The 24,739-nt window shown below is 38.6% G+C and overlaps 1 protein-coding gene across 2 annotated transcripts in view; it reads right to left on the minus strand.

Moving 5' to 3' along the window:
* Positions 2,222 to 24,739, minus strand: part of SLC7A11 (solute carrier family 7 member 11) — an 87,045-nt gene continuing 64,527 nt past the window's right edge. Inside the window, exons 7-12 of one of the 2 annotated variants that reach the window (XM_005691243.3) lie at positions 20,086 to 20,209; positions 18,061 to 18,164; positions 17,220 to 17,316; positions 15,315 to 15,464; positions 13,668 to 13,845; positions 2,222 to 4,566 (exon numbers count right to left, since the gene is read on the minus strand). In XM_005691243.3, the coding sequence (XP_005691300.2) occupies positions 4,499 to 4,566; positions 13,668 to 13,845; positions 15,315 to 15,464; positions 17,220 to 17,316; positions 18,061 to 18,164; positions 20,086 to 20,209 (721 nt within the window). In that variant the 3' untranslated portion in view covers positions 2,222 to 4,498. Of the gene's footprint in view, positions 4,567 to 11,904; positions 12,342 to 13,667; positions 13,846 to 15,314; positions 15,465 to 17,219; positions 17,317 to 18,060; positions 18,165 to 20,085; positions 20,210 to 24,739 lie in introns of those variants that run through there. The other variant, XM_018061535.1, reaches the window with a different exon arrangement.

Below are 24,739 nucleotides of genomic sequence, written 5' to 3' on the forward strand. Positions count from 1 at the left end.
TAAACAGAAACTGTCAAAATGACTCATTATCTACTCTAATTTACATCCACCGTGAGCTTCTCATCAGTTACACAATGACATGCTTTGATTCCTGACTTTGAATGGTTAGGAAAGTCAGGAAATGTAGCTCTGTAAACATGATCGATACCAACATACAGCATATTACGCAGGGTAAAATGAAGCGGGGTTTAACGAAAATCAAATTTCTTGACTCATCTGCATTCAAATCTCAAATATTTCCATATTTCTTTCCAAACTAAGAAAAAGAGCTACAATTAAAATCTCATTCATTGTTTTCCTATCATTCAGAACTGACACATAAAATATGTCAAAAGTGCAACTCTCTCATTATATATTACATACAATACGTATTAGGAGAAAGCCACTCTATAGTTACAAAGAGATAATTCAATTAACTCACAACTATATTCCTTAAAAATATATCAACAAATATCCCATGCTTATTTCTAGTAGAATAAGTAATGAGAATCCCTTGTTCTTTCTCACAGGGACAGATGCGGATTTTGTAGGGCCGGAAATAAATATATAATTTTGCCAATCTTCTTCAAGAAAAGTAATACAAACTTCCTAATGCAAAATGAGATACAGGACCCTAACAAAGGCATGTCTAAGCAACAGGCGCTGAACATTACATTTCATTAGCTTTGGGGGATATCTGTGTACAGCAGTTAATTTTTACAAATTTGTCTGACTATATTGTATAATGTTAGACCAAAATATTGCTACCTCCAATCACATACTATCTTTCATTTCCTGCTACTCTCTATCAGTTTCTATCTTTTCATAACCCATTCCTTGACTGTAAGAAATCAGCTACAGGTCAAAGGTGCGCCCTTTTTCAGTTACCATTACGTACATCTCAAATACTAGAGATAATGAGTTTCCTGAAGACTGATTCAGTTCAACATAGAATTCTATTGAGTTATGTAATTTTACTCATGTTAACCATTTGTTGATATATCAAATAGCAGTGGGGAAGCAACTGTACCAGACACACAAAACAGTCTAGAAACTTGCTTCAAAGTATATTATCTTAGTGTTAGAGAAACCGCCATGAACTGCTAATGTAACCTAATACTCTGCCCTAATTTTGCACCTCACAAGTGGGATAGATACAGTACAAGTACGTATGCAAATGTGTGTATATACACACCTACTGTTTATGTTTGGCCATATTTTCTAAGATAAATCTTTAATCTCCTAATGAAAGACAAGAAGGGAGTTTACCTCTAGCTGACCAAGACACCATTTATAATGGTCAATTTTCTTCATTACATAAAAGAAAAAAATCTCAGAAAAATAATCCAATATTTTTTAAAGGAGGTCAAAAACTTTTACTGAAATATTCATAATTGTGTGAGGAGAGTCATTCCATTTCGTCTATCAGACTGCTTGAGCTTTGGAAGTCATTACTAGGTCTATTTAATTCATAATTAAAAACTTGAGAATCTATGTTCCTAAAAGGCAGAACATTTGAAAATGTTATATTAGCTGCTATAAACTATACTGGCTACTTATACTTTTTGCATTATAATAAACTGATAAAATGTATCTAAACATTTGAAAATGTACATTGGTACAAATATATCACATGCAAAAGTTCAATATATAAAAAATATATATGAGAAAAAATTTTCCTAAAGATATGAGAAAAAATTATTTAGTATAAAAATACACATATACAAAAAAGTGTGTAGGGGAGTTTTCAAACTAGAATCTGCTTGACATAAAACCATTCCAAATAAATGTTGTGAATATTAAATGAATGATTACAAAAGGCCTGTGTCTTGTCATGATATATCTTAAGAATAAGTAGAAATACAAATTAATCATCACTTTAAAAAAAATTGCTAACTGACTTTCCATCTATATGGCAAAACCAATACAGTATTGTAAAGTAAAAAAATAAAATAAAATAAAATTAAAAAATTAAATGTCATTACAATTATAAATTTAACAATGATAAAATCATTTTTTAAAATGATGTAAATAATGTGTAATCTAATCAATTTGTATAATGATATATTTAAAAGAGAAAGTGAAAGTGAAGTCGCTCAGTTGTGTCCGACTCTTTGCGACCCCATGGACTGTAGCCCACCAGGCTCCTCCATCCATGGGATTCTCCAGGCAAGAGTACTGGAGTGGGTTGCCATTTCCTTCTCCAGAGGATCTTCCCAACCCAGAAATCGAACCTGGGTCTCCCACATTATAGGCAGACGCTTTACCATCTGAGTCACCAGGGAAGTCCTTTAAAAGAAAATCTAGAACCAAAACTAAAGAAAAAACAAAATGAGGAGACCTATCTGTCACTGTTTATATAAGCACATTAACCAGCTCCTCTGTCCAGGGGATTTTCCAGGCAAGAGTACTGGAGTGGGGTGCCATTGCCTTCTCCACAGGAATAATCCAGAAGTATACAAAATTTCCATGATGCTTTTTTTCCTCAATGGAAAAAAAAAAGAGTTTGCTGGTTTAGATTATATGGGCCTAGACTAGAAAAAATAGTATACAAGAAATTTGTTTTTACTTTTAGCAACTATTTAGTGGGAAGAGACGTAGACAAATGGATATAAGAAGTATAAATTTCATATCCAATTTTAAGAACCCATGGTAAGAGAAAAGGAAGGAATGTTTATAAATTCATTTAAAGACCCAAACACTAGGTTTGGGCAAAAATTTCAATCTCAGATATATATTAAATTGAAATTTAATTAATTAAAATTTGAAATTGAAATTAATTAACTGAAAGTTAAGGAATTGTAATTGCCTCAAATTATTATCAACTGCCTATGAACTCAATATCTGTTACTAATTTTAATCAGTATAATTTTTCCAAAAATCTTTTTTTCAAATGGACAAAAATTAAAGAATGGAAAATATTCTAGCTGTGACTATTCAATCCAAGACTTAAGTAAGAGTTAAGAAATTTCATTACATTATTCTTATTTGAAAATTCCGCAATGTTTTCTAAAGCTAGCATAATAATACCTGTCTGAATATACACACTGCATGCAGTTTCTTTCAGTGAATTTGTTATTCGTTATCTCTTTCACAAGTTGAATGATAATTAAGGTGAAGAGATTACTGAGACTACTGACCAATCCTAAATGCAGAAATGAAATTCTTTTTTAGAAACATCAATTGTAAATCTTATTTAGCAGCGACATTTCTTCCTTAGCATGCATGCATGCTGTCACGTCCAACCCTTTGAGACCCCATGGACTGTAGCCTGCCAGGCTCCTCTGTCTGTGGGATTTCCCAGGCAAGACTCCTAGAGTGGGTTTCCGTTTCCTTCTTCAGGGGATCTTCCCAACCCAGGGACTGAACACAAGCCTCCTGCATGTCTTTTCCTAATTGATCTGGGCAGTTTTGCCCAAAGAGAAAATGTAAAAACTGTCAAAATTCATCACCATGTAAAACCAGCTATGAAATTGAAATATTATTCAGAATCACTGACAATGTATATATAGAACTATAGATATGGGCAATACATTTTGGACATTTTCTCTCTTGGTGATTTCTGTCTTCTGTTGATATTGTTAATTTGAAGATCTAAAATGCACATATTTAGATAAATTTATCAAAGAATAAATTATTAGTGAAACACATGACTGTGCTTAAGAGAATTTAATACCAAACTGACTATTGCTTTACTCTAAGAAAGGTGCTACATCCTCTCCCGATCAATTAGGCTACCATGAAAACAAAATGGCATGTATCCATAGAGCTTCCTGATAATGAATGAATAAAAAAATCCTAACATAATATTCTCAAGGATATTTTTTTGCTTAAACATAATTCCTGAATTTGCCTCCTAAACAATAACCCCTAGAAGCTCTTCTTTAATGGATTCATTAAAATTAGGCATACCCTCTCTGTTCTTTGTTCAAAATGTTCTGGATATAATCCATTAAACCATGAAGGATATCTAAGTTGGTATCTATGGGAAGCCATGCTATGCCTATGTAAAATAAATTTCTTTCCACTGTCCATAATGATGGCACACACTTTTCTTTACCCAAAAGAGTAGAAATAATTTTCACAGTACAGTCATCTACAGCATATAAAAATTGTTTTTACAAAACCCTTCTATGCAGAAAACATCTCAGTCTTCAATTTGAAGGTTCTTAGCCATAAGATATCTTACAGACAAAGATGACTATAGTAATTATACATTCTATAGCCTTTTCCCTAACTTCAACAGGTAGGTATAGGGAACTCAATGATCATATGAACTTATGGTATATCTGCATATCAGCTTTCTAGAACTACATGGAGTAATAACTAAATTTCTTAGTAACCACTTTGAAAACACTGGAAAATTAAATAGAAATAACCAATTCCTTTAGTCCATCCCCAAAGTTGCAATCCTCTGGATTTTCATAAAATGGAGTGAAGATCCTTTTTGTTTGTTTGTTTCAGCCTTTGGGCAGAAACAAAGCCAAGGATTGAATGCCAAGATTTCAAATGCATTAATTCATAATTTATGGCAATCTTCTTCTGGCACAACTTCCAGTATTATTTGTAATGTTCTGGTTATAATGTCTACAAAGAAATAAAGAAGAGAAATTTAAAATGCACAGATATCAGAAATACATATAAACAACAAAATGCAAGTTATTTGGGGTTGAATATTGAGCACTTTCAAGAAATATTTATTTCATTAGAATCCTATCATGCTCAATTAATTTACATGTCACCTCTGTAACTTCCTATGATGGCTTCTCAGCAAGAGTACATTAATATTTTGTTTTCAGATAAAGACTTTTATTCATGAACCATGAATAAAATGGCTGAAAATCTTTGAGACAATAGGACCAAGGTATAAATTAATGTTCAAAACTACACTTCATCTTAAGTCTAAAATTGGTTTGTTGTTTTTGCACCTACAAGAGTACATCCAATTCTGCAGCAAAATCAGAATATAATTTCCAGTCTCAACTTGTAGTATATTATTGAGCAAATATATTATCTCCTAGGTAGGGCCTCATTTGCTTCATCAATAGAATGAAGGACCTGGGAATGACATCAGCAAGACAGAGGGCAGGGATGCTTATCTTCTCCCCCTAAACCAAGCAAACAAAAAGAGAAAACCAAGAACAATAAACAGATACAAATGGAAGAAAACATCTCAGGCAAAGCTCTAGACAATACAGAAGCAGTAGCAAAAAACAAGGCGAGCTCAAAAATCAAGGATGGCCACATAGGAAAATAAAGGAAGCATTTTGCTCCCATTATCCCATCTCCCTGGAGGGAACTGCTAAGCACTGGAAGGAATCCTTGCAGAGGAAGATCACCACATGAGGAGAAGGAGAGCAGAAGGGCTTCAGCAAGCCTCACCATCGTGGGTGTTAGCAGCTTTGGGTACAAGGGTATCTCAGTCTTCAGCGATGCTGACCCTAGCTGATGGAGCAGTCTGTAGTATCAAGGCTCTGGGCTCTGGATCTACTCCCAGAGGCTGGAGCTGTTGCCGAGGTGAGACCTGCCCTCAAGGGTCCCAGTTGTTGCTGTGCCCCACTCTCACAGACTGGTACCATAGCACACCTCCCCATATGAGACCAGAGCCGCCACTGTTCTTTGCCCACCCCAGTCCCAGGTTAGGGCTTTGCTCCACCATTACCAAGGCAACCTTCCTGTCCTGAGCCCTGCCTTGGCAGGCAGGGGGGTTAAGGCTCAGATCCATCATTGCTGGGACTAGGCTGCCGGTACCCTGAGCTTCACCCCTATCCCAGATTGAGGCTCTTGAACCATCACTGCCGGGGGGCTACCCATCAGGTTTCAGGTCAGGGCTCTGACCCATCAAGACTGGGACCAGGCTACCACTGCCCTGAACCTCCCAAGCCAGGTTGAGGCTCTGAGCTGTCGCTGCCAGGGCCTTGCTACCACGCCCTGTGCCCAGTTCCCCAGAGTCTCAATACATAGCTCTAACAACCACTGGGGGTGTACCACTGCCATCCTGTGAGTGCTCTGCATGGTGGGGAGGGGTGGGGGCAGACTTGAGACTTTAACCTACCATTCCAAGGCTGCACTACTACTGCATCCTGCCTTCTGAGCCCAAGCCACCAGAGCACCTTGTCATCCCAGGGCCCTTGTCACTGCCTTATCCACTCCCCTCCTCACAAGTCACAGCAGAGAGCGGGTGAAACCCAAGTATCAGTTCCATAAGCTATATGCACATGTCGACACCCTAGACACCTGTGCCATGCCCGCAGCAACTGTGCCTAAGCTCCAGGGCCCTGGCACTGTAGTAGTTCCACGTGTGCCTGGTCCTATGACCCCAGTTCCAATATAGCTCTGCGAGTCAGCACACCAGACCAAGCACCAAGAGGGTCTCCTCAACTAGACCTCTCCATATAGGCAAAGAGCAACCTCAGACTCTGAAGATACTAATAGCCCCATCTGCTGCCTGTCCTCTGTAGCCTTAGGCATAAAAGATCCCCTATTCTGGCCAAGATCAGCCAGTGGGGTAGCATGGAGGCTGAATCACTGTGCCTCCTCAGGAACCGAAGACACTGCATCTCACCCAGCAAGTGCTCTCACAGCCACCTCCAGGGGAAAGGCTTTCCCTACTGAAGCCAGTCTGAAAAGGCCAGAAGAGGTGACTTCACCTCAAAGGCATAAACATCAGAACAAACCCATCAGAAATATGAAGGAAATATGACACCATCAAAATAACGCAGTACTACTCCAGTAACTGACCCCAAGTAAATGGAGGTCTGTGAGCAAACTGAAAAAAAAAAAAAAAAAAAAACTGAAAGTAATGATTTGAAAGAAGCCGAGTGATATATGAGAGAACACAGACAAGTCAATGAACTCAAGAATAGTCCATGAAGAGAATGAGGAATTCAACAAATAGAAATCATTTAAAAAATCAAGAAATTCTGGAGTATAAAATACATGAAATGAAAAATGTGATAGCTTCAACATGTAGGCTCAAAAGAAACTGTGGGCTTCAAGACAGATCTCTTGGTATTATCCAGTCAGAGGAGAATAAAGAAATTAAAATAAAAAAGAAGCAAGCCTTTATCAACTGCGGCACATGATCTAAAGAAAGAATATCCATATTTTGGGAATCCAGGAAGAAGAGAAGGAGATGCAAAAATTTTATTTAAAAATATAATGGGGAAAACTTTCAAATCTGGGGAGAGATATGGCCATATTGGTGTGAGAAGTTCAAAGATTCCCAAACAGATTCAACCCAAAGAGATCTTTATTGGATGCATTGTAGTGAAGCTCTCAAAAATCAGGGACACAGAGAAAATCTTAAAAGCAGCAAGACAAGAAAGAATCATCACATATGAAGGAATCTTGATATGACTATCAGCAAACTTATCAGCAGAAATCTTACGGAGATTGGGATTGGGATCCCAGGAGAGAATGGGATTATATATCCAAAATATTCAGAGGAAAAAAATCAAACAAACAAACAAACTACCACCAAGAATACTTTACCCAGAAAAGCTATCATGAAGAAATGAAGGAGAGATAAAGACTTTCCCAGACCAACAAAAGCTGAGGGAATTTGTAGCCATCAGACATGCCCTATAAGAAATCCTAAAAGGAGTTCTTTAAGATGAGACAAAAATACACAAATCAATAACATGAAAATATGAAGAAGAGGGAACACTTCCGAACATTTTATGAAGCCAGCATTGCCATGACGGGCTTCCCTGATGGGCTTCCCTGACGGGCTTCCCTGATGGCTCAGTGGTAAAAAATCTGTCTGCAATGTGAGAGATGCAGGTTTGAACCCTGGGTCAGGAAGATCCCTTGGAGGAGAAAATGACAGCTCATTCCAGCATTCTTCCTGAAGAATTCTATGTTCGGAGGAGCTTGGAGAGCTACAGTCCAAAGGATTGCAAAGAGACGGACACAACTGAGTGAGCACAACTACCCTGAAACTAAGTACAGACAAAGACACTGAAGAAAAGAACATTACAGACAAATATTTCTGGTGAATACAGATGTAAAACTTCTCAACAAAATATTAGCAATCCAAATTCAACAACACATTAAATGGATCATTCACCAAGATCAAGGGGGATTTATCTCTGGAATGCAAGGATGCATTCAATATAGTAATGAAAGTTCTAGCCAGAGCAATTCGGAGAAGGCAATGGCACCCCACTCCACTACTCTTGCCTGGAAAATCCCATGGACGGAGGAGCCTGGTAGGCTGCAGTCCATGGGATTGCTAGGAGTCGGACACAACTGAGCGACTTCACTTTCACTTTTCACTCTCATGCATTGGAGAAGGCAATGGCAACCCACTCCAGTGTTCTTGCCTGGAGAATCCCAGGGACGGGGGAGCCTGGTGGGCTGCCATCTATGGGGTCGCACAGAGTCAAACACGACTGAAGCGACTTAGCAGCAGCAGCAGCCAGAGCAATTAGGCAGAAAAATAAATAAAAGGTGTCCATGTCAAAAACGAAGAAGTAAACTAATCTCTGTTCACAGACAACATGATCTTATATATAGGAATCCCCAAAAACCAGTAAAAAGCTATTGGAACTAATAAATGAATTGCAGTAAAATTGCTGGATATAATACCAACACATAGAAATCAGTTGCTTTTTCATACATTAACAATCAATTAGCTGAAAGAGAAATTAGAAAGCAAACTCACTGACAACTGTATCAAAAATTAAAACACCTAGGAATAGATAAAACCAAGGAGATGAAAGATCTGTACACTAAAAACTACAAGACTAATGAAAGAAAGTGAAGAAGGCAAACCAATGGAAAGATATCCTGTGTTTATAGGTTGAGAGGAGGTCATATTGGGGAAATGTCCACATAACCCAAATAATCTAGAGATTCAATGCAATCCCAATCACAATTCCACTGATATTTTTCACAGGAAAAAAAAAAAAAAAAAACTATCCTAAAATTTGCTTAGAACCACAAAGTAATCCTAAAAGATAAGGAGAGAGTTGGAGGCATTACAATACTTGATTATATATCAAGCCATATTATAAATAGAGCAATCAAAAGAGTATGGTGTTGTCATAAAAACAGGCCTACAGATCAGTGGAACAGAATGAAGAGTCCATACATAAACTCCCATGTATACAGCCAACTAATTTTTAACAAGAAGGCCAAGAACACACCATAGAGAACGGACAGTTTCTTCAATAAATGTATTTGGGAAAACTATATATATATACCAAAAAAATAAACAAATAAGTAATATGAAACTTAACTTATACCTAATACCACTCACAAAGATTAACTTAACATAGATCCAAGAATTAAATTTAAGATCTGAAAACATAAAACTCCTAGAAGAAAACATAGGGGGAAAGATCCTTGATATTGGTCTAGGCAATGATTTCTTGGATAAGTTACCAGAAACACAGGCAACAAAAACTTGTTGATTGTCCAGGAAAGCTGCAGGCCAGTGGCCTCCAACTGCATCCCTACCCATATAAGGTCTTTGGCTTTCGGGATAACTCAGTCCCACAATATTTCTTTAAATAAAGTTGAGCCACTGAGTCTGCATTTGATATTTTTAGTTATGTAAAGCCAAACAGCAATTGTAGGATTTTTAGCTTTGCCTTTCATGTTCAGTAATTGTTTCTGAAATCAGATGAAACAACTTCTGACCCTGCAAATCTGATTTACCCAATCATGCCTGGTACAAGCATAGGAGCTACAGCCAAATGTGAATAAGCCTATTGAAGTATTGGCATAAAACCAAGCTTTCCCAGAAATCATAATAAGAATAACAGTATTTATGTTTTTTTGAAAAGCCTTCAAAACCCTTTCACAGGCCTGGCTTCATTTCACCCTTACAGTGAAGATGATTTGACCTCCTAAGAAATGTAGACAGGCTTAAACTCATTGAAAAGCTTGCACTGCAGATTTCATGAAGAGTCTGTCAAATGCATGTAGCAGCTTTCAGTGAAATACCATAAACAAACTGATCACGACACACTGTATGCAGACTATGCTCTTAGGACTCTGATTTTGCAAAATCACTGTCCATCACGACGGACTACAGTCACTCTGCTGGAGCTGCCCAGTGTGACCCTCTATAACTCAAGATTCTGTTTAAATACAGCTGTCCTCCACATCACGCCCGGAGCCAGAAGCATCAGCTTCCAGTCATCCCATTCAGTCTCAGCTGGGATGAGGTTTGACTGATAAAGAGAGGCAGCCAAGTAAAAGGGCTGTGGGGAAGCCTGGCTGGTGTTTGTTGGCTCTAGCTAGCTCCATGAATTTCACTACATCGGTGGGGTATCTGTTCCTTTTTCCTTGGGTGAGAAGCTCATGCCTCTGTAAATAAATAAATAAAGATCCAGAAAAATTAAACACTCCGTCACAGATGGTGGAAAAAAGCTCTCTGCACATCTGACTGTTCCCTTAAGAGCACGTTTTTTTTTCTTCTCATCCCAGGAACGCTAAATGAAACGTGGTTCAATACTGGCATCCTGTGGCCACAGAAATACATCAAATCTCTGAAACTCAGCTCCTCCGGTCCTGAAGTTCCCTGGCTATCTGAACTCAGCAGTCTATCTCCCTGTTTTCTGAATGCTGTTCTGGTGACCTCTTTTTCTTTTTTTTTTCAATGAAGCATCCTCGGAAAGATGTGTTTTGATAAACTATCATTTCACAGGGCTAATCTGTTCATGCATATTTGGGTGAAAATATGGTATCAAGGCTAAAGAATGTTCCCCAACAGAACAATCTGATGTTGAATCTGTACACAGGGCACCAAGCAGAGGCTCTCTGGCCTTGGAGTTCACACTGAGTTTCTCTCGCCCCAAACAGAAACAGTTGGGAGAGGAGGTGAGACGGTGGTTCAGATTCTGCTGTGTTGTCTGTGTGTGTGTTTTGTTTTGGCCAAAGGCTAGGAAACCACTTGCTACAGCTGCAATGAATAGTATGAACTTTCTTTATTTTACTATAAGAATGCTGCCTAAGAGGAAAGTCAAACAAAATTACGGAGGATTGTTGCTTTTTGCAGACTCACTTTCAAGGCAACTATAAAGATAAAGGGTTACAATGATCGCAGTTTAGAGGCAGATTTGCCACGCTCCCTGGTAAGACTCGATGACGTTGTTGAGAACCAAATAACCATTATGGGACAACTACTTGCTGCTACTTTCACAAATGGCTAACACTACATTTAGAGTCCTTGGAGATGTTCAAAACGCTATTCGAGACAGACAAATAACAGAAAACTTCAAAATTACATGAGCACGGAAAAACATCAAAGAAGGAGCAAGTAGGAAAATCAGTAGTTAATATGCACCAGCAAAGAAATGAAAGAAAATACGCACATGTTAGCAGAAGGAAAGCTTTGTTAGCGTTTTGGCTAACTACAAACAGGAGGGACAAAATGCTTATTCAATAGGGAAAGTAAAAGGAACTCCTTCTCTCATGTAATCTCTCTCATTGTTCAACTCTAAGGCAACCTGCTCTTCCTAAAATTCTCAAGGTTTTCCATGTGTTCAGGGATTTTAATTGTCTTTAGCTAGTTATTCTGAAATGGACAAAGACCTCCCAGTGGTAAATACTCATCTACCCTGAAAATTAATAACAAGCAATCCTAATGGTAAATATTGTGTAACAGGACTTGGATTTTTTTTTTTTTTTTTCAGAAAAAAACTCTATATTTACTGCCTCCAGCAGAGAAAAGTTTACTAAAACTATTCTACAGAAAACTAATGTCATCTGACCACTGAAACAAGGATTAAATATACTGCTAGGCAATCAGTGTTCCTGTGTTAGCGCTGAAGAACCTAACTTTTATAGTAACACTTCTTTGGGGAAGAATGTTGCTAGCTAGGAAACAAAATGCAGGTATAAATAGTAGTATAAGGTCTAAAGATATCAAATCCCAAGCTAATAAAAGGTAGTAGCTGAAGTCTATGTTAAAGGACTAGCTTCTAAATGAGTTTGTGCAGCACAGTAGAGATGCAAAATGTACACAAAGTTGTTGTTTGTTTTTTTATATTTAGTAACACTGACATTATTTATTAATAATTTTACCAGAACGCTCCCTGAACTTTTCACTAGGCTTTAAAAAATTAATGATGGTAAAGTAAGTAAATTAAAATGAATGAGAAGAACAAAAGAGGATTTCTAAACTCACCAGCAAGAACACATTTGCTCCTCTGGATATATTTTTTTACTTCTTTCTCTCTTCCCCCAGGCACTCAGTATAAAAAGAACATGAATTTGAAGTCCAGCAGCTATGGCTTCAAATCCCAGGTGAATAACATGGAAACATATACACTACCATATGTAAAATAGATGGCCAGAAAGAATTTGCTGTGTGATTCAGAGAACTCAAAGTAGGACTCTGTAACAACCTAGAGGGGTGGGAAGAGATGGGGGAGGTTCAAGAGGAAGAGGGCATGTGTGTACTTAACGTACAACATGACTGATTCCTGTCGATCTATGGCACAAACCAGTACAATATTGGAAAGCAATTATCCTTCAGTCAAAAAGAAATAAATATTTTAAAAAATGCTACATCTTCCTGCATTCTGGCTGTCCCATCTGGGTATAGAAATCAACAAATTCACACATGGATCTTGTGGAGGAATGAAAGAGACGGTGATGTAAGAGAGAATCTCCCAGCCCCTGACGGAGGGTCAGGCTTTTGATGGCTTTTGGCAGAGGCTATTCCTAAGTACTCTTCCTACCTACTGATTTACTATATTTTCTCCTCCCTCAACACACCTGGTCACCAAGCTCTGCTGATTTTTCATCTTTAATATCTTTCATTTTCCTCTGGACCCTGCCAACATCACCTGTATTCAAACTTTCCTCAGTTCTGTCAGGATTACTGTGATAACCACTAATCACTATTCTTGAGAATGTCTTCAGCCTCATGCTCTCTGTTCCATTCTCTTTGTCCCTCTCATCAGGATGACTTTTGGAAGGTGCAAATCTGCCCAAGTGGGAATTCTAGGTCTCCTACTTAATATCTTCATGACTTGGAACAAGTTATATGGATTCTTCCATACCATAACTCAAAATCTATAAAATATGGATAATTTTTTTCTAGCTCAGAAAGTTGATGTAAGGATTAAATATGGTTATATATATGGTTATGGATTAAATATGGTTATATATCTGTATGTTAACACATAGAAATTACTCAGTAATTGTCAACTGCTCTTCTTTTCTTGATTATTCTTGTTGTTCCTATGATTCTCCATGATTCACCAGTTGGGCAATATTATAATAAAAGAAATCATGATACTTGAGAACTTTTCAGACTCTACATGACCTCCCACCAAATCTCACACCACTCATTAAGTAGTGTGTTACCATACAGAATCAATAAAGTGCATTCAGCCCAGGATAAAAACAATTAGGTAAGTGAGGGATTCAGTAGAAAAATTAGGTTTATAGTACTGCTTATAAAAATTCTATACAAAAATTTGTTCTTCTAAGAAGTGATTAAAGAAAATCAAACTAAATACCCTCAAAGGATTCAGTGACTCTACCCTAAAAATTCTTCCTGCCTTTTCTTCTTCAAGTTCTCATTAGAATGCAGTAATATATTCAAATTAGCAGTTTCCCAAGTGGTATTTTCAGACTTTGAGGTATGTATCATATATGTACACAGAGATGGGCTTTCTACAACACAGTCTCTCAAAGGTCCTAAAACTGCTTAAAAATCTTACCTGACATTCTTCTGAACCACTTGGGTTTCTTGTCCCATATAATAAAGAGATAGTAGGCAGGAATCCCAGTCAGAGTGATGATGAAGCCGATCCCTGTACTAAATGGATCTGAATAAAGGGAAAGGGCCACCATGAAGAGACATGTGAAGGAAAACAAAGCTGGGATGAACAGCGGCACCTGGAACATAGTGAAAAAGAAAACCACTTCAAGCATGGCTTAGGAGACAGAAGGTAGATCCGAGTTGAGCACTGGTCATGAGATCAGGTGATACACTTTGATCACGCGACCAGGTGACAGGCACCATCCCACTTACCTTCCTACGAAAATCTCTTGAGTAGGGCACAGAGCAGATACTGATTTGAAAACACTCCTTTAAATTAAAAACTAAATCTTTGGGTAGAACAAAATCTAAGGATAAATAAGTATGTTTCATTAGAGACGTTCTGTTTGAATTATTTTACTAGTTAAGTACCATTATGATTTATGTTTCTGATTGTAAAAGATTGCTTCTTTGATAATTATGATTAGAATCCACTTTAATGTAGAGCCAAGAGCACAGGCTGCTTGTTACATGTTAAAGCCTTTCAGTGCATATTGATTTTCTGTTGGAGATTCACAATATGAACTGACAGGGATAAAATAGGCCAACTCCTATTCAACCACTAATAAAGATGTCGCCAGCATTAGGTAATGAATATAATTAGAAAAAAATGCTGACAACATGATGGACAACATTATCTGTGTTATTTCTTAAAAGCAAATACATAGTGAGTTCAAATCAAACCATGAACATTCAAGGCTGAAGGAGATGAGAAGCATATTCATCAGCCTTCCCAAAAGGAAATGCATCGTTATGGTAAATGGATGTTCTATTAAGTGGTAAATTCAGACATCTTCACTTTCTTAAGTATTTTACATCTCTATTACTTCTGGAGTGCATGATGCAGAAAAGGGCCAATGTAACAAGTCATAACATTCAAGAATACTCAAAATGCCTTTTTTGAAAAGCAGCATCCTTTTTAGAGGCTTCCCTAGTAATGCTAGTGGTAAATAATTGGCCTGCCAATGCAGGAGATGCAAGAGAAATAGTTTTGATCCCTGGTTTTTGAAGACCCTCTGGAGAAGGAAATGGTATCCCACTCCAGTATTCTTGCCTGGAAAATCCCATGGACAGAGGAGCCTGGCAGGCTACAGTCCATGGGATCACAAAGAGTCAGACATGATTTAGTTATTAAATAACAATAATTCCTTTGTAGAGTATTAATTAGTGTCGATTTCATATGTATCTGCCTCACTCTTTCTCAGCATGATTGTCCACAACTATTCAGCATAAAAGAGTAGTCTGTATTTTGAATGTATCAGATCATTAGGCACATTAATGAAAAATCAATGTAACGACCATTTAATATTAATACTCCTTTTCAAAAGTGCGACATACAAAGCTCAGTACATCACAAGCAAGCTAATCAACCATTTTTTCCAAACTAAAATAAATCCCATATGAAGGCATTACCTGCAAGAGTTAAACGTTTTATTTTAGAGGATTCTGCCCTCTGCCCAAGCTTCTCATCATCAAGTTATGACAAAGAGAGGACCAGATATTAGGAGGAAGATTTATGTAAACCCATGAAGATTGCTGAGGTTACCTTGAAAGGACGATGCATATCTGGGCGTTTGTATCGAAGATAAATCAGCCCAGCAACTGCCAGCCCAATAAAAAGCCACCTGGCAAAACTGAGGAAATTCAGAAGACTGTAGAGGTCTCCAGAGAAGAGCATTATCATTGTCAAAGGGTGCTGGGGGAAGGAAGAAAAAAATCACACTCAGTGAGTTAAAAGGGAACAAACATGATAATAAGCAATGACATCACTACACAATATTATTGTATTTTCCAAATGACTATTTTCACTGGTTAACTAGGATCGTGATTAAAATCTATACTCAACTACCCTCCTAGCTATATCTTACTCTTTACTCCTACATACACACATACATGGATGTGTTATTTTTTGTTGTTTTTCATTAAGAGAATGTGTTTTCCAAGAGTAAAACACAGGACACTCAATAACTCAAAATTTAAAGATCCAGAGGGCAGAGATGGTTAATAAATAACAATAAAAATTAAAAGTGTATCCAATACAAAAATTTACAGAAAGCTCTGTGAATGGTGTCTGGTGAGCTCCTGGCTATGCACATACAGGAATGACAGCCACTTCTAGGTGACTGTGTGGTCTCCTGAATGCAAAACATGACTTTTCTTTCCCCCACACTTCCTTTCCCCATGTGCCTGCCACGTATGACCCTCAAGACCACAGAAGAGAATGAAGTGCAGAGATCAGCATAGTAAGTCTCTCCAGCTGCACATACCAAGGACGGCATGACTGATGGCGGAAGCTTAAAGGGAAAAAATCCTCTTCACCAAATAAATACATTCTGTTTCCAAAGTGACGTAAACTTCCAGATGCCACACAGAGTAAACATACTTGACAAAGAAATTTCAAGGAGACATTTTGAAACAAATGAAATTCATGGGAAAAAAAAAAAGATGTTTCAATGCATTCTATGGTGGTCCTGACAGCAGATTCCATCGGAGAAAAATGTTACAAAATAGTAAATAAAAAGGAATATAATATTGCCAATGAGGATTTGAAGACTTGCACACCTTACATAGTCTTCTGTATCCCACATTTTGCAAATACTTTTCTCTGCATAAAGAATCCTACAGCTCCAGTTTAAATTGTGGTGCTTTTATTTTTTCCCTTTAGGCTGCCCTCAAAAGTCTCACTTTTAAGCACAGAATCACTTCAGTGTCTAGGATTTCATTGACTTTTTCTATAAATCTGTATGTGTTTCATCATATGGGGCCTCTGATGAGACATCTGGATATTTGGGGACTGTAGCTTTTAGCTCCACTTTCAATAAGTAGAATTAGGACTTTTTACTCTAAACCATTTTCTGCGAAGGCTCTAAGTCATTTGCAAAAGCCCAGGTAATCATTTCCCTTCCATTTCACAAATTTTTACAAAGTTGAAAGAGAAGTGATTTGGTCATTGCTCCAAAGCATCAAACATGCATCAGAACTGATGAAGAATCTGCCTGCAATGCAGGAGACCCCGGTTCCATTCCTGGGTTGGGAAGATCCCCTGGAGAAGGGATAGGCTACCCAATCCAGGGTTTTTGGGCTTCCCTGATGGCTCACATGGTAAAGAATCCGCCTACAATGTGGGAGACCTGGGTTCAATCCCTGGGTTGGGAAGATCCCCTGGAGAAGGGCATGGAACCCACTCCTGTATTCTTGCCTGGAGAATCCCCATGAACAGAGGAGCCTGGAGGGCTACAGTCCATGGGGTCACAAAGAGTTGGACACACCTGAGCAACTAAGCACAGCACAGCATACTAGATAAAGGGAAGCAATGGAAAGCATCCTGCCTCTCTAACTCCACCATGATACAAAGAGAGCCAATTTAGAGATGAATGAGAACAGAAAGAAATCCTCCTTACTAACCTGTCCTTTGAGGCTATATCTAGATACACATGTTAATATGCATTACCAAAACAATAACAGCTGGCAGAGGAGTGTGCTTCCGGATGTGAATCATGGAGAGGATTTCTGGAAGGTGACCCTCCCGGGATGCAACATAGAATAACCTGATGGGAGAAAAATGTATAATTGATCATTTCCAAGGGGGAAAATCCAGAAATCTAAGAGAAAACTTGCACCTTCTTTTCACCAAATGGTGATTACTTAGGTTTTGCTTTTTAAAGTAGAGTACATTATGAGAAATCAAATTTTGATTTTTATAAATATCTGCCAAAATATGATTCCTTGAGGAGAAACAATAGCAACATCCGACTCAGCACAGCTGTGCCCCCATATACATAGCTGGTAGGGAATTTAGTTCTAGGTTCCTATTATTACCTGTGTGCTGTCAAACAACATACACACACACACCAAATATTCATATTTATCTGATTGGGTTTTCATCATATTAAATCAAAAGGAATTTCTAGATGAAACAAAACAAAAGGGATACAGATGGTGGGATGGTGATTTCTTGTGTCTATTGCTTTACTTTTTTTTCTTGTCATCTTTTCTTTAGAGAAACCAAAGATTTTATTACTAGATATAAAATGCTATTGTTATAGACGTACATCCAAAACAAAACAAAAAACAAAAAAACCCTCGATGCCTGGCTTCAGAGACGGCTATGAGCAGACAAGCAGTGCCCTCTAATGGACAGAATAGGACGTGCTGAGGAAGACTTCAATCTCGCGCGTCACTTTAAAAACAACAGGTTTGGAGGCACTATTTCTTTTCTTCTTAAACTTATCCTTATCACATCCCATCTCAAAAACAGAAATGCCTTTCTAGAAAGGCTTGAACTCACTCACCTGGAGACAGCAAACACACCACCATTCATGGAGCCAAAGCAGGAGAGGGCAACAAAGATCGGAACTGCTAATGAGAAATTTCCCAGGAGCCGCTCAGAAAAGGTCTAGTGAAAGGCAGAAGGGAGCAAATTAATGCTTTGCCAGAAAGTAGAATAAAATGAAACAGTTTAGGCCAAACTCGCTCCATGGCTCTCTGTTCACCTGGTGATACGTGTGTGTTTTACAATCCTTCTTTTGGGTTAGGGTCAGACTAACCTCTTAGGATAATAATCAAAGGCAGGTAAGCCTTGCTTGCTACAAACTATGGACAACGGTCTAAACAAGCACCTTTCCTCTACCTTCAAAAAGCAGTGATCCATTTATCAAATCTATCAACTATGATATCTATTGTCTCTGACTCTGGGAAGTAAAAAAAAAAAAAAGCTCAGTTCAGAATTTCTCCTTTTGGAGACAGAAATCCTTCTGTATGATGCCTTCTCTTTAGTCGGGAAAGCCACATATTTACAGTGAAGTAAAAAGGCAGACTGAGGAGTGTTGCAGATACTTATTCCATATACCAATCCTAGTTTTATGACTTAGAAGTGTGATGAGAAATAAGTGATGACTTAATATGTGTATCATAGATGAGAACCATTCTGAAAATCTTTTGCCCCGGAAAAATCACATCAGCTTCATCTCTGTTTATCAAGTCAATCCCACCCTCTCAGGTATCTGCCAATTCCTTCTGTAGTTTCTTATTAAAAGGCTAGAATACCAATACAAGTCTGAGGAAATCAAGTCACAGAAAATATAAAGGAGGAAAGAAGTTTATGACATTTCCTTTTATTCTATGGCATGTGCAAGACCACAAATTTTCATGAAGGATATATTAAAAAAAAAAAAAAAGATGTGGGATTCTTTACTTGTCCTTGAGCAACTGGCGCTATGTAATTAATGGACCACATTACGCTCAGAGACTAAGTGCTGCCCTTTGTCTAGTAAGATGAGATGACGACCTGACATCAGAAAGCTCTGTGCATTTGGTTGTCTGGTAGAAGTTACAGCAGTGGGCAAAGTCTTCTTCAATACAGTGAACTCATACATAGGTTCACGAAATGGGATAATTTGTTCCCTGTGGATGTTCCCTGCAGATGATTATTATGAGGTAATAGTGACTATTTTAAAAGGAACTGACATCTAGTGGCGGAAAGTTCTTTTTTTCCACCCTTCATTGTTACAAGGTCATGAATGAGTGCTCTCTTACTAGCTAAGTTTTTATACCAAAAAGTCTGTGTCACAGAAGAGCAGTCCCATAACATGACCTCTGGAAGCAAAAGATGGTCTTGAAGTCAAATAAATTTTGGAAAATGCTGTGAAATTATAAGTATCCACTTCTTTAGGAGTTAAAATACACATTAGCTTCTGTGATATTCTGAGAAGTACAATAAAAATGACATCTGTTTAACTTTGAATAACTCTATTTCCCCAAATTAATAATATCCTAGGAGCTAGTATTCAAAAAGATATATATACTAGAGAAAAAAAAAACAGATGCATATGGTCTACTTGGAAATTCTAAAGTGATACTGTGGGAGAAAGATTTTAAGTTAGCATTTAAAAAGTGTCTAAACAGGAAAGAGTACAGAATAAATTGCAATTTGCATATCCCCAAAATGAATTCATTTAAATTCAGTAACTGCCCACCTGTACTTAAAGACACATTGGAAGAATAATGCCTTCTATTCAATGTGTGTGTGTGGAAATGTGTTTTCAAGCTGGCATATGTGGACATATTTTACATGAAATTAATAAAACAGAAATCGTATAGGATTGTAGTTGTATCAACAGCTACGGCTGTAGCTATAGCTGTAGTTTAGTTAAATGGAATATGCTAAGGTATGTCCTAAATTTTTAAAATATTCATTATCATTCAGTTCAAAAAAATTACTAAATTACCAAAACACTTTCCACTGGAGGGAACAGCTATAAAACTGCATCAATTCATTAGCCTAAATTCAAACTGGGATTAGCCCAGCTTAAACTTACCACGGCCACTGCATTTGAAAGCATCAGTTCCTCGGCACTAATGGTTGTGAAGTAGGCCACGTTTGTTAGCACGTAGCCAACAGTGACGACGGTCATGGATATACATATTGCAAGGGGGATGGTTCTGAAATGCACACAGGAGTTGCTTATTAGTCATCTCTTGTTAGCCACTTCTCTGAGACCAAAGAAAATAGCAGGCTCATTCAAAGCAAGAAAGAAACGGTATGGATAATTACAGGCTCTGTTCAGCTGGGTGAAGTTCCACATAGTCCTTTGTAATTTAATGAGGTCCACGAGGGGAGATACTACATTTGTGGTGTCTACTGCTCTGCCCCAGAACACATGGGTCTGTCCCATTCTTTTACTGCATAGATCTTAGAGCAGTGTTTCCCACACTCGAGCACGCATCTACCTGGGGGGTTTGTTAGAACACAGATTGCTGAGCCCACCTCAAGAATTTCTGATTCAGGAGGATTTGCATCTGTAACACCTCCCTGGGTGATTCTAGTGCTGCTGGCCAGGGTACCACACTTTGAGATCCACTGGCTTTTCAAATGCCTTTCAAATACTAATTCACTTGGCTTGACAACCTTTCTAAAACTAGTTTCCAAAAAGGTCTTTTGCGTTCAGTGTTTTCCCCTTCAGTAATTCTCCTTACCATCAAATTAGTGTACAGTATTGGAAGCATGGGAACAGGATATATCTACCTTTCTAAATGATGGCAATAATAATTTCATACATAACACAAAACGCCTAAAAGTGCTTCCAATAATGGTTTTGCACTGCCCTGCTGTGAGTTCAAAGGAAGCTCAAGATCATGAGCATCTATTAAAGCCGTAGCACAGACGATCCCATGAAATTAGAGGCGACATGCTGTGAAGTACAGACGACGGGACAGCACTGAGACCACGCGGCATCATGAAGTATCCGGCACAAACGCCATGTCATGTCTTCATTTAACGCACTTGGAGAGCCAGGAAGTTACTGACCCTAATAATTTGATTCCATGTTACCGATACACATTACTTGCTTAACATAATCACCTCTTCAGACTCTTTCCGGTTCAAGCAACTTAAACCTTTAGCTCCCTGCACAAAGGCTGATGGGTTTTTTTTTTAGCCATAGAACTTATCAGCCCTCATGGAGCCTTAACCCTGCTGGATGCCACTAATGAAGACCTCCATATAATTTCTTCCAAGATGAAAATACAGTTCTGAAAACAGGAAGGAAAAAAAGGCACAGCCTGCCTCACTCCCCAAGCTTGGGTGTGTTGAGCACACGAAGTCCCAGCTCATTATGCTGAATATCCCCTGTTGAGAACAGGCAAACCCAGCCAGTCAGCAACTGCCATTCATTATAGTGCTTGGAGCCTGACACTTCCACTGATCCCCAAAGCCTTAAGCCTCGATGGGGAAACACACTGACCTCTAAAATCCTGGCATCCTAACAGGAAAGGAGCAGATGTTCCCCTTCCCCAGTATGAAGAGGGTCCTGTGGAATTTGCTGTTCACACCATAACACTCATTGCTCATTGTGATTGATAAATGCTAAGTGTAAGCAAAGGAAATCACTGGGCCAATACAAAACAGAGGGGTAAATGGCATAGGGCAAATTAAAGATGAATCCTGTTTCTTTGGGTGCTTCCCTGGTGGCACTAGTGGTAAAGAACCTGCCTTCCAATACAGGAGATATAAGAGATATGGGTTTGATCCTAGGGTGGGGAAGATCCCCTGGAGGAGGGCATGGCAACCCACTCCAGTAATCTTGCCTGGAGAATCCCATGTAAGAGGAGCCAGGCAGGCTACAGTCCCTGGGGTCACCAAGAGCTGGACACAACTGAAGTGACTTAGCACACAAGGATGCCTGTTTCTTTGAAAGAGAGGTGGCAGATCAATGCAAAGGCGGAAGCAGCTGAGCAAGAAGGTGACTAGGCCACTTTTCAACCACTCGCTGTATTCCTTTAAATTTGAATCCCTAAGCTTCTATAACATCCCAAATGGGGTTCTGAGTTCTTTCTGTGGAGGAGGGAAGCAGAGAGGGAGAGACTCCCTAGAGATTCCTCGCAAGAGGATTAAGAAATGCGAAGGCTCTGCTAACAAAAAGTGAAATGATTTATTGTTCAGTGCAGTGAAGGCACCTAACCTGTCCAGGAGAGGTAGTACTGTCAGTCACATGATGCTGCCACAGAGCAGAAAGAAGTGAGTCTGAAATTTGATGGTGGCTCTCCCAGCAGAGATAGGACTTCCCTGGTGGCTCAGAGGGTAGAGCACCTATCTACAATGCGGGAGACCTAGGTTCAATCCCTGGGTCGGGAAGATCTTCTAGAGAAGGAAATGGCAACCCACTCCAGTATTCTTGCCTGGAAAATCCCATGGATGGAGGAGCCTGGTAAGCTACTACAGTCCATGGGGTCGCAAAGAGTCAGACACGGCTGAGCGAATTCACTCTCACTCCCAGCAGAGAACCTAGCCTCCCAAGGCAACTTCCCTGTTTCCTGCCCAGAGATTACCATTTTTTCTGAGGGGGGATTTCTAAACTGACTCCAGCAGAAGGGATCTTAAAAAAAACCTGAAGTTTCCAGGTTAGTTTCCCTTTCTTTTTTCCTTCCTCAACTTGTCAATAACAAAAACAACAGCAGCAACTCTGCTATGTACCCCCTACTTTACATATTTGTCTCATTTTATCCTTGGAAAATCCTGTGATTTAGGAGCACCATCACCATTTTATATATGAGTAAATGAAGTCTTAGTTTAAAGAACTGTTCAGGATACACAGCTGATAAGTAGAACCTCAGAATTCAGCCACAGATTTAGCCTACCTTGAAGTCAAAGCCCTTAAAACCACTAAAGAATACTCTTTCCCATGGATGTGGGTCTTCAAACTCAATTTTCAGAGAAATCATAACTACTGAATATGTATAATGTTCATTGGAAAGCTCTCATCATGGCTGTATTCTTCATGTATTCCCTGAAAATGCAGTTTCATGTAGTATGCTGCTGCCGCTGCTGCTACTGCTGCTAAGTCGCTTCAGTTGTGTCTGACTCCAGGAAAAGACTTATTCCAGGATTTTCATAAATCATGAAACATTATAGTTCTTAAAAGCTATACTTCAGTGTTTCTGTCTTACGTGAACTATAATGTCAAGGAAATGTTTTCAAAAGTCTCAATATTTAGGAAATACTGGTTCCTCCTTAATTTTAAAACAACAAAAACTCACTGAATAAACTTCCCTAGACAACTCTTAAAGAAAAGGAGGAAAAGTAAGCATACACATCAGATAATTTGAAATAGATTATTAACAGTTTTACTATCAGCCAAATACACTGTATAGATACCAGGGGGGGGGGGAAATCAAAGGAGTTTAAACTATAGGATAAAAGAGGAAAAGGGTCTAACCTTGCAGCAATTCACAATAAGTCCAGTAATTCCTCTTGAGGTAAAATTAAGCCATGAGAATTGGAGAGGATGAGGCCAGATAGCCAGTGGCGTCTGTCCTTAAGGTTCCATTTCACTTTCATAAAGGGAAGGAGAGGAGGTTGTGGCTGCCTTGGCATAAACAGCGATCATTTACGGAGGAGAACAGTTCATTTGTTCAGAAGGGCTTGGCACCGTGTGCGTAACTCCTGGATTTCAAGCAGCAAAGCCTAAGAGCCACTGGGTGAGCTGATAAAAGCTCTTAGGCCATGCAGAAGCAATCTTTCTGGAGGCTTTAGATGCAGAGGGCAGATAAGCACAGTTAGTACCCAAGATTAAGGCAAATGGCATGTGATAACAAAAGGAATCAAGGGACCTGGTAGGCCACTGATATTTCAAAGCCCCTGTGTTACTGTGAGGTATGCACAATTGTAATGCAACAAAAGCATTGTCTTTAAGCTGAATGAAAATGATTTGCACCTATTACTTATACTCTCTCAAATGTTTGTGCATTTTTTTAATGATTAGCAAGATACTAAGTATTAGAAAGATAGTACTGGGAAAAGAGACTTAATCCTTAAGAGCTTTTTCGTCATATCTATCTATCTATATACCTGGCTTCCCAGGTATGGCAGTGGTAAAGAATCTGCCCGCCAATGCAGGAGACAGGGGTTTGATCCCTGGATCAGGAAGATACCCTGAGGAAGATATGGCAACCCACTCCAGTATTCTTGCCTGGAGATTCCTATGGACTGGGAGCCTGGTGGGCTACAGTCCATGGGGTTGCAAAGAGTCAGACATGACTTAGAAACTAAATAACAACCATAAACAACAGACTATATACACAGATCGACAGACAGATGGATATAGTCTTTTCACTTATGTATTAATGGGAAGAATTAAGTGAGAATCTGATATTTTTATTAATTGAAAATAATCTCCAATTAAAAGGTCTTGGATAGTCTTTTGTTGTAGGCTTATTTTAAATTGGCATCTGTAACCAGTCTATGTAACACATGGATAAATGTTTATTTTATCGGAAATTATTAAATGGAGGTCTCTGGAACATCTGCTTAGAAGCACTCTCATTCTAGAGGTAGACTTCCTCAGAAATTTAAATAATCCCAATAGGAATGGCAGGTAGATTATATTTGTATAATCTACAAAGTGCTGGAAAATACATTTTATCTCCAAACACACACATGGCATTTCATATCCTTTGTGAAATAAAATAGAATAT

This window comes from Capra hircus, chromosome 17 (assembly GCF_001704415.2).
Source record: "Capra hircus breed San Clemente chromosome 17, ASM170441v1, whole genome shotgun sequence".
Taxonomy (NCBI): domain Eukaryota; kingdom Metazoa; phylum Chordata; class Mammalia; order Artiodactyla; family Bovidae; genus Capra; species Capra hircus.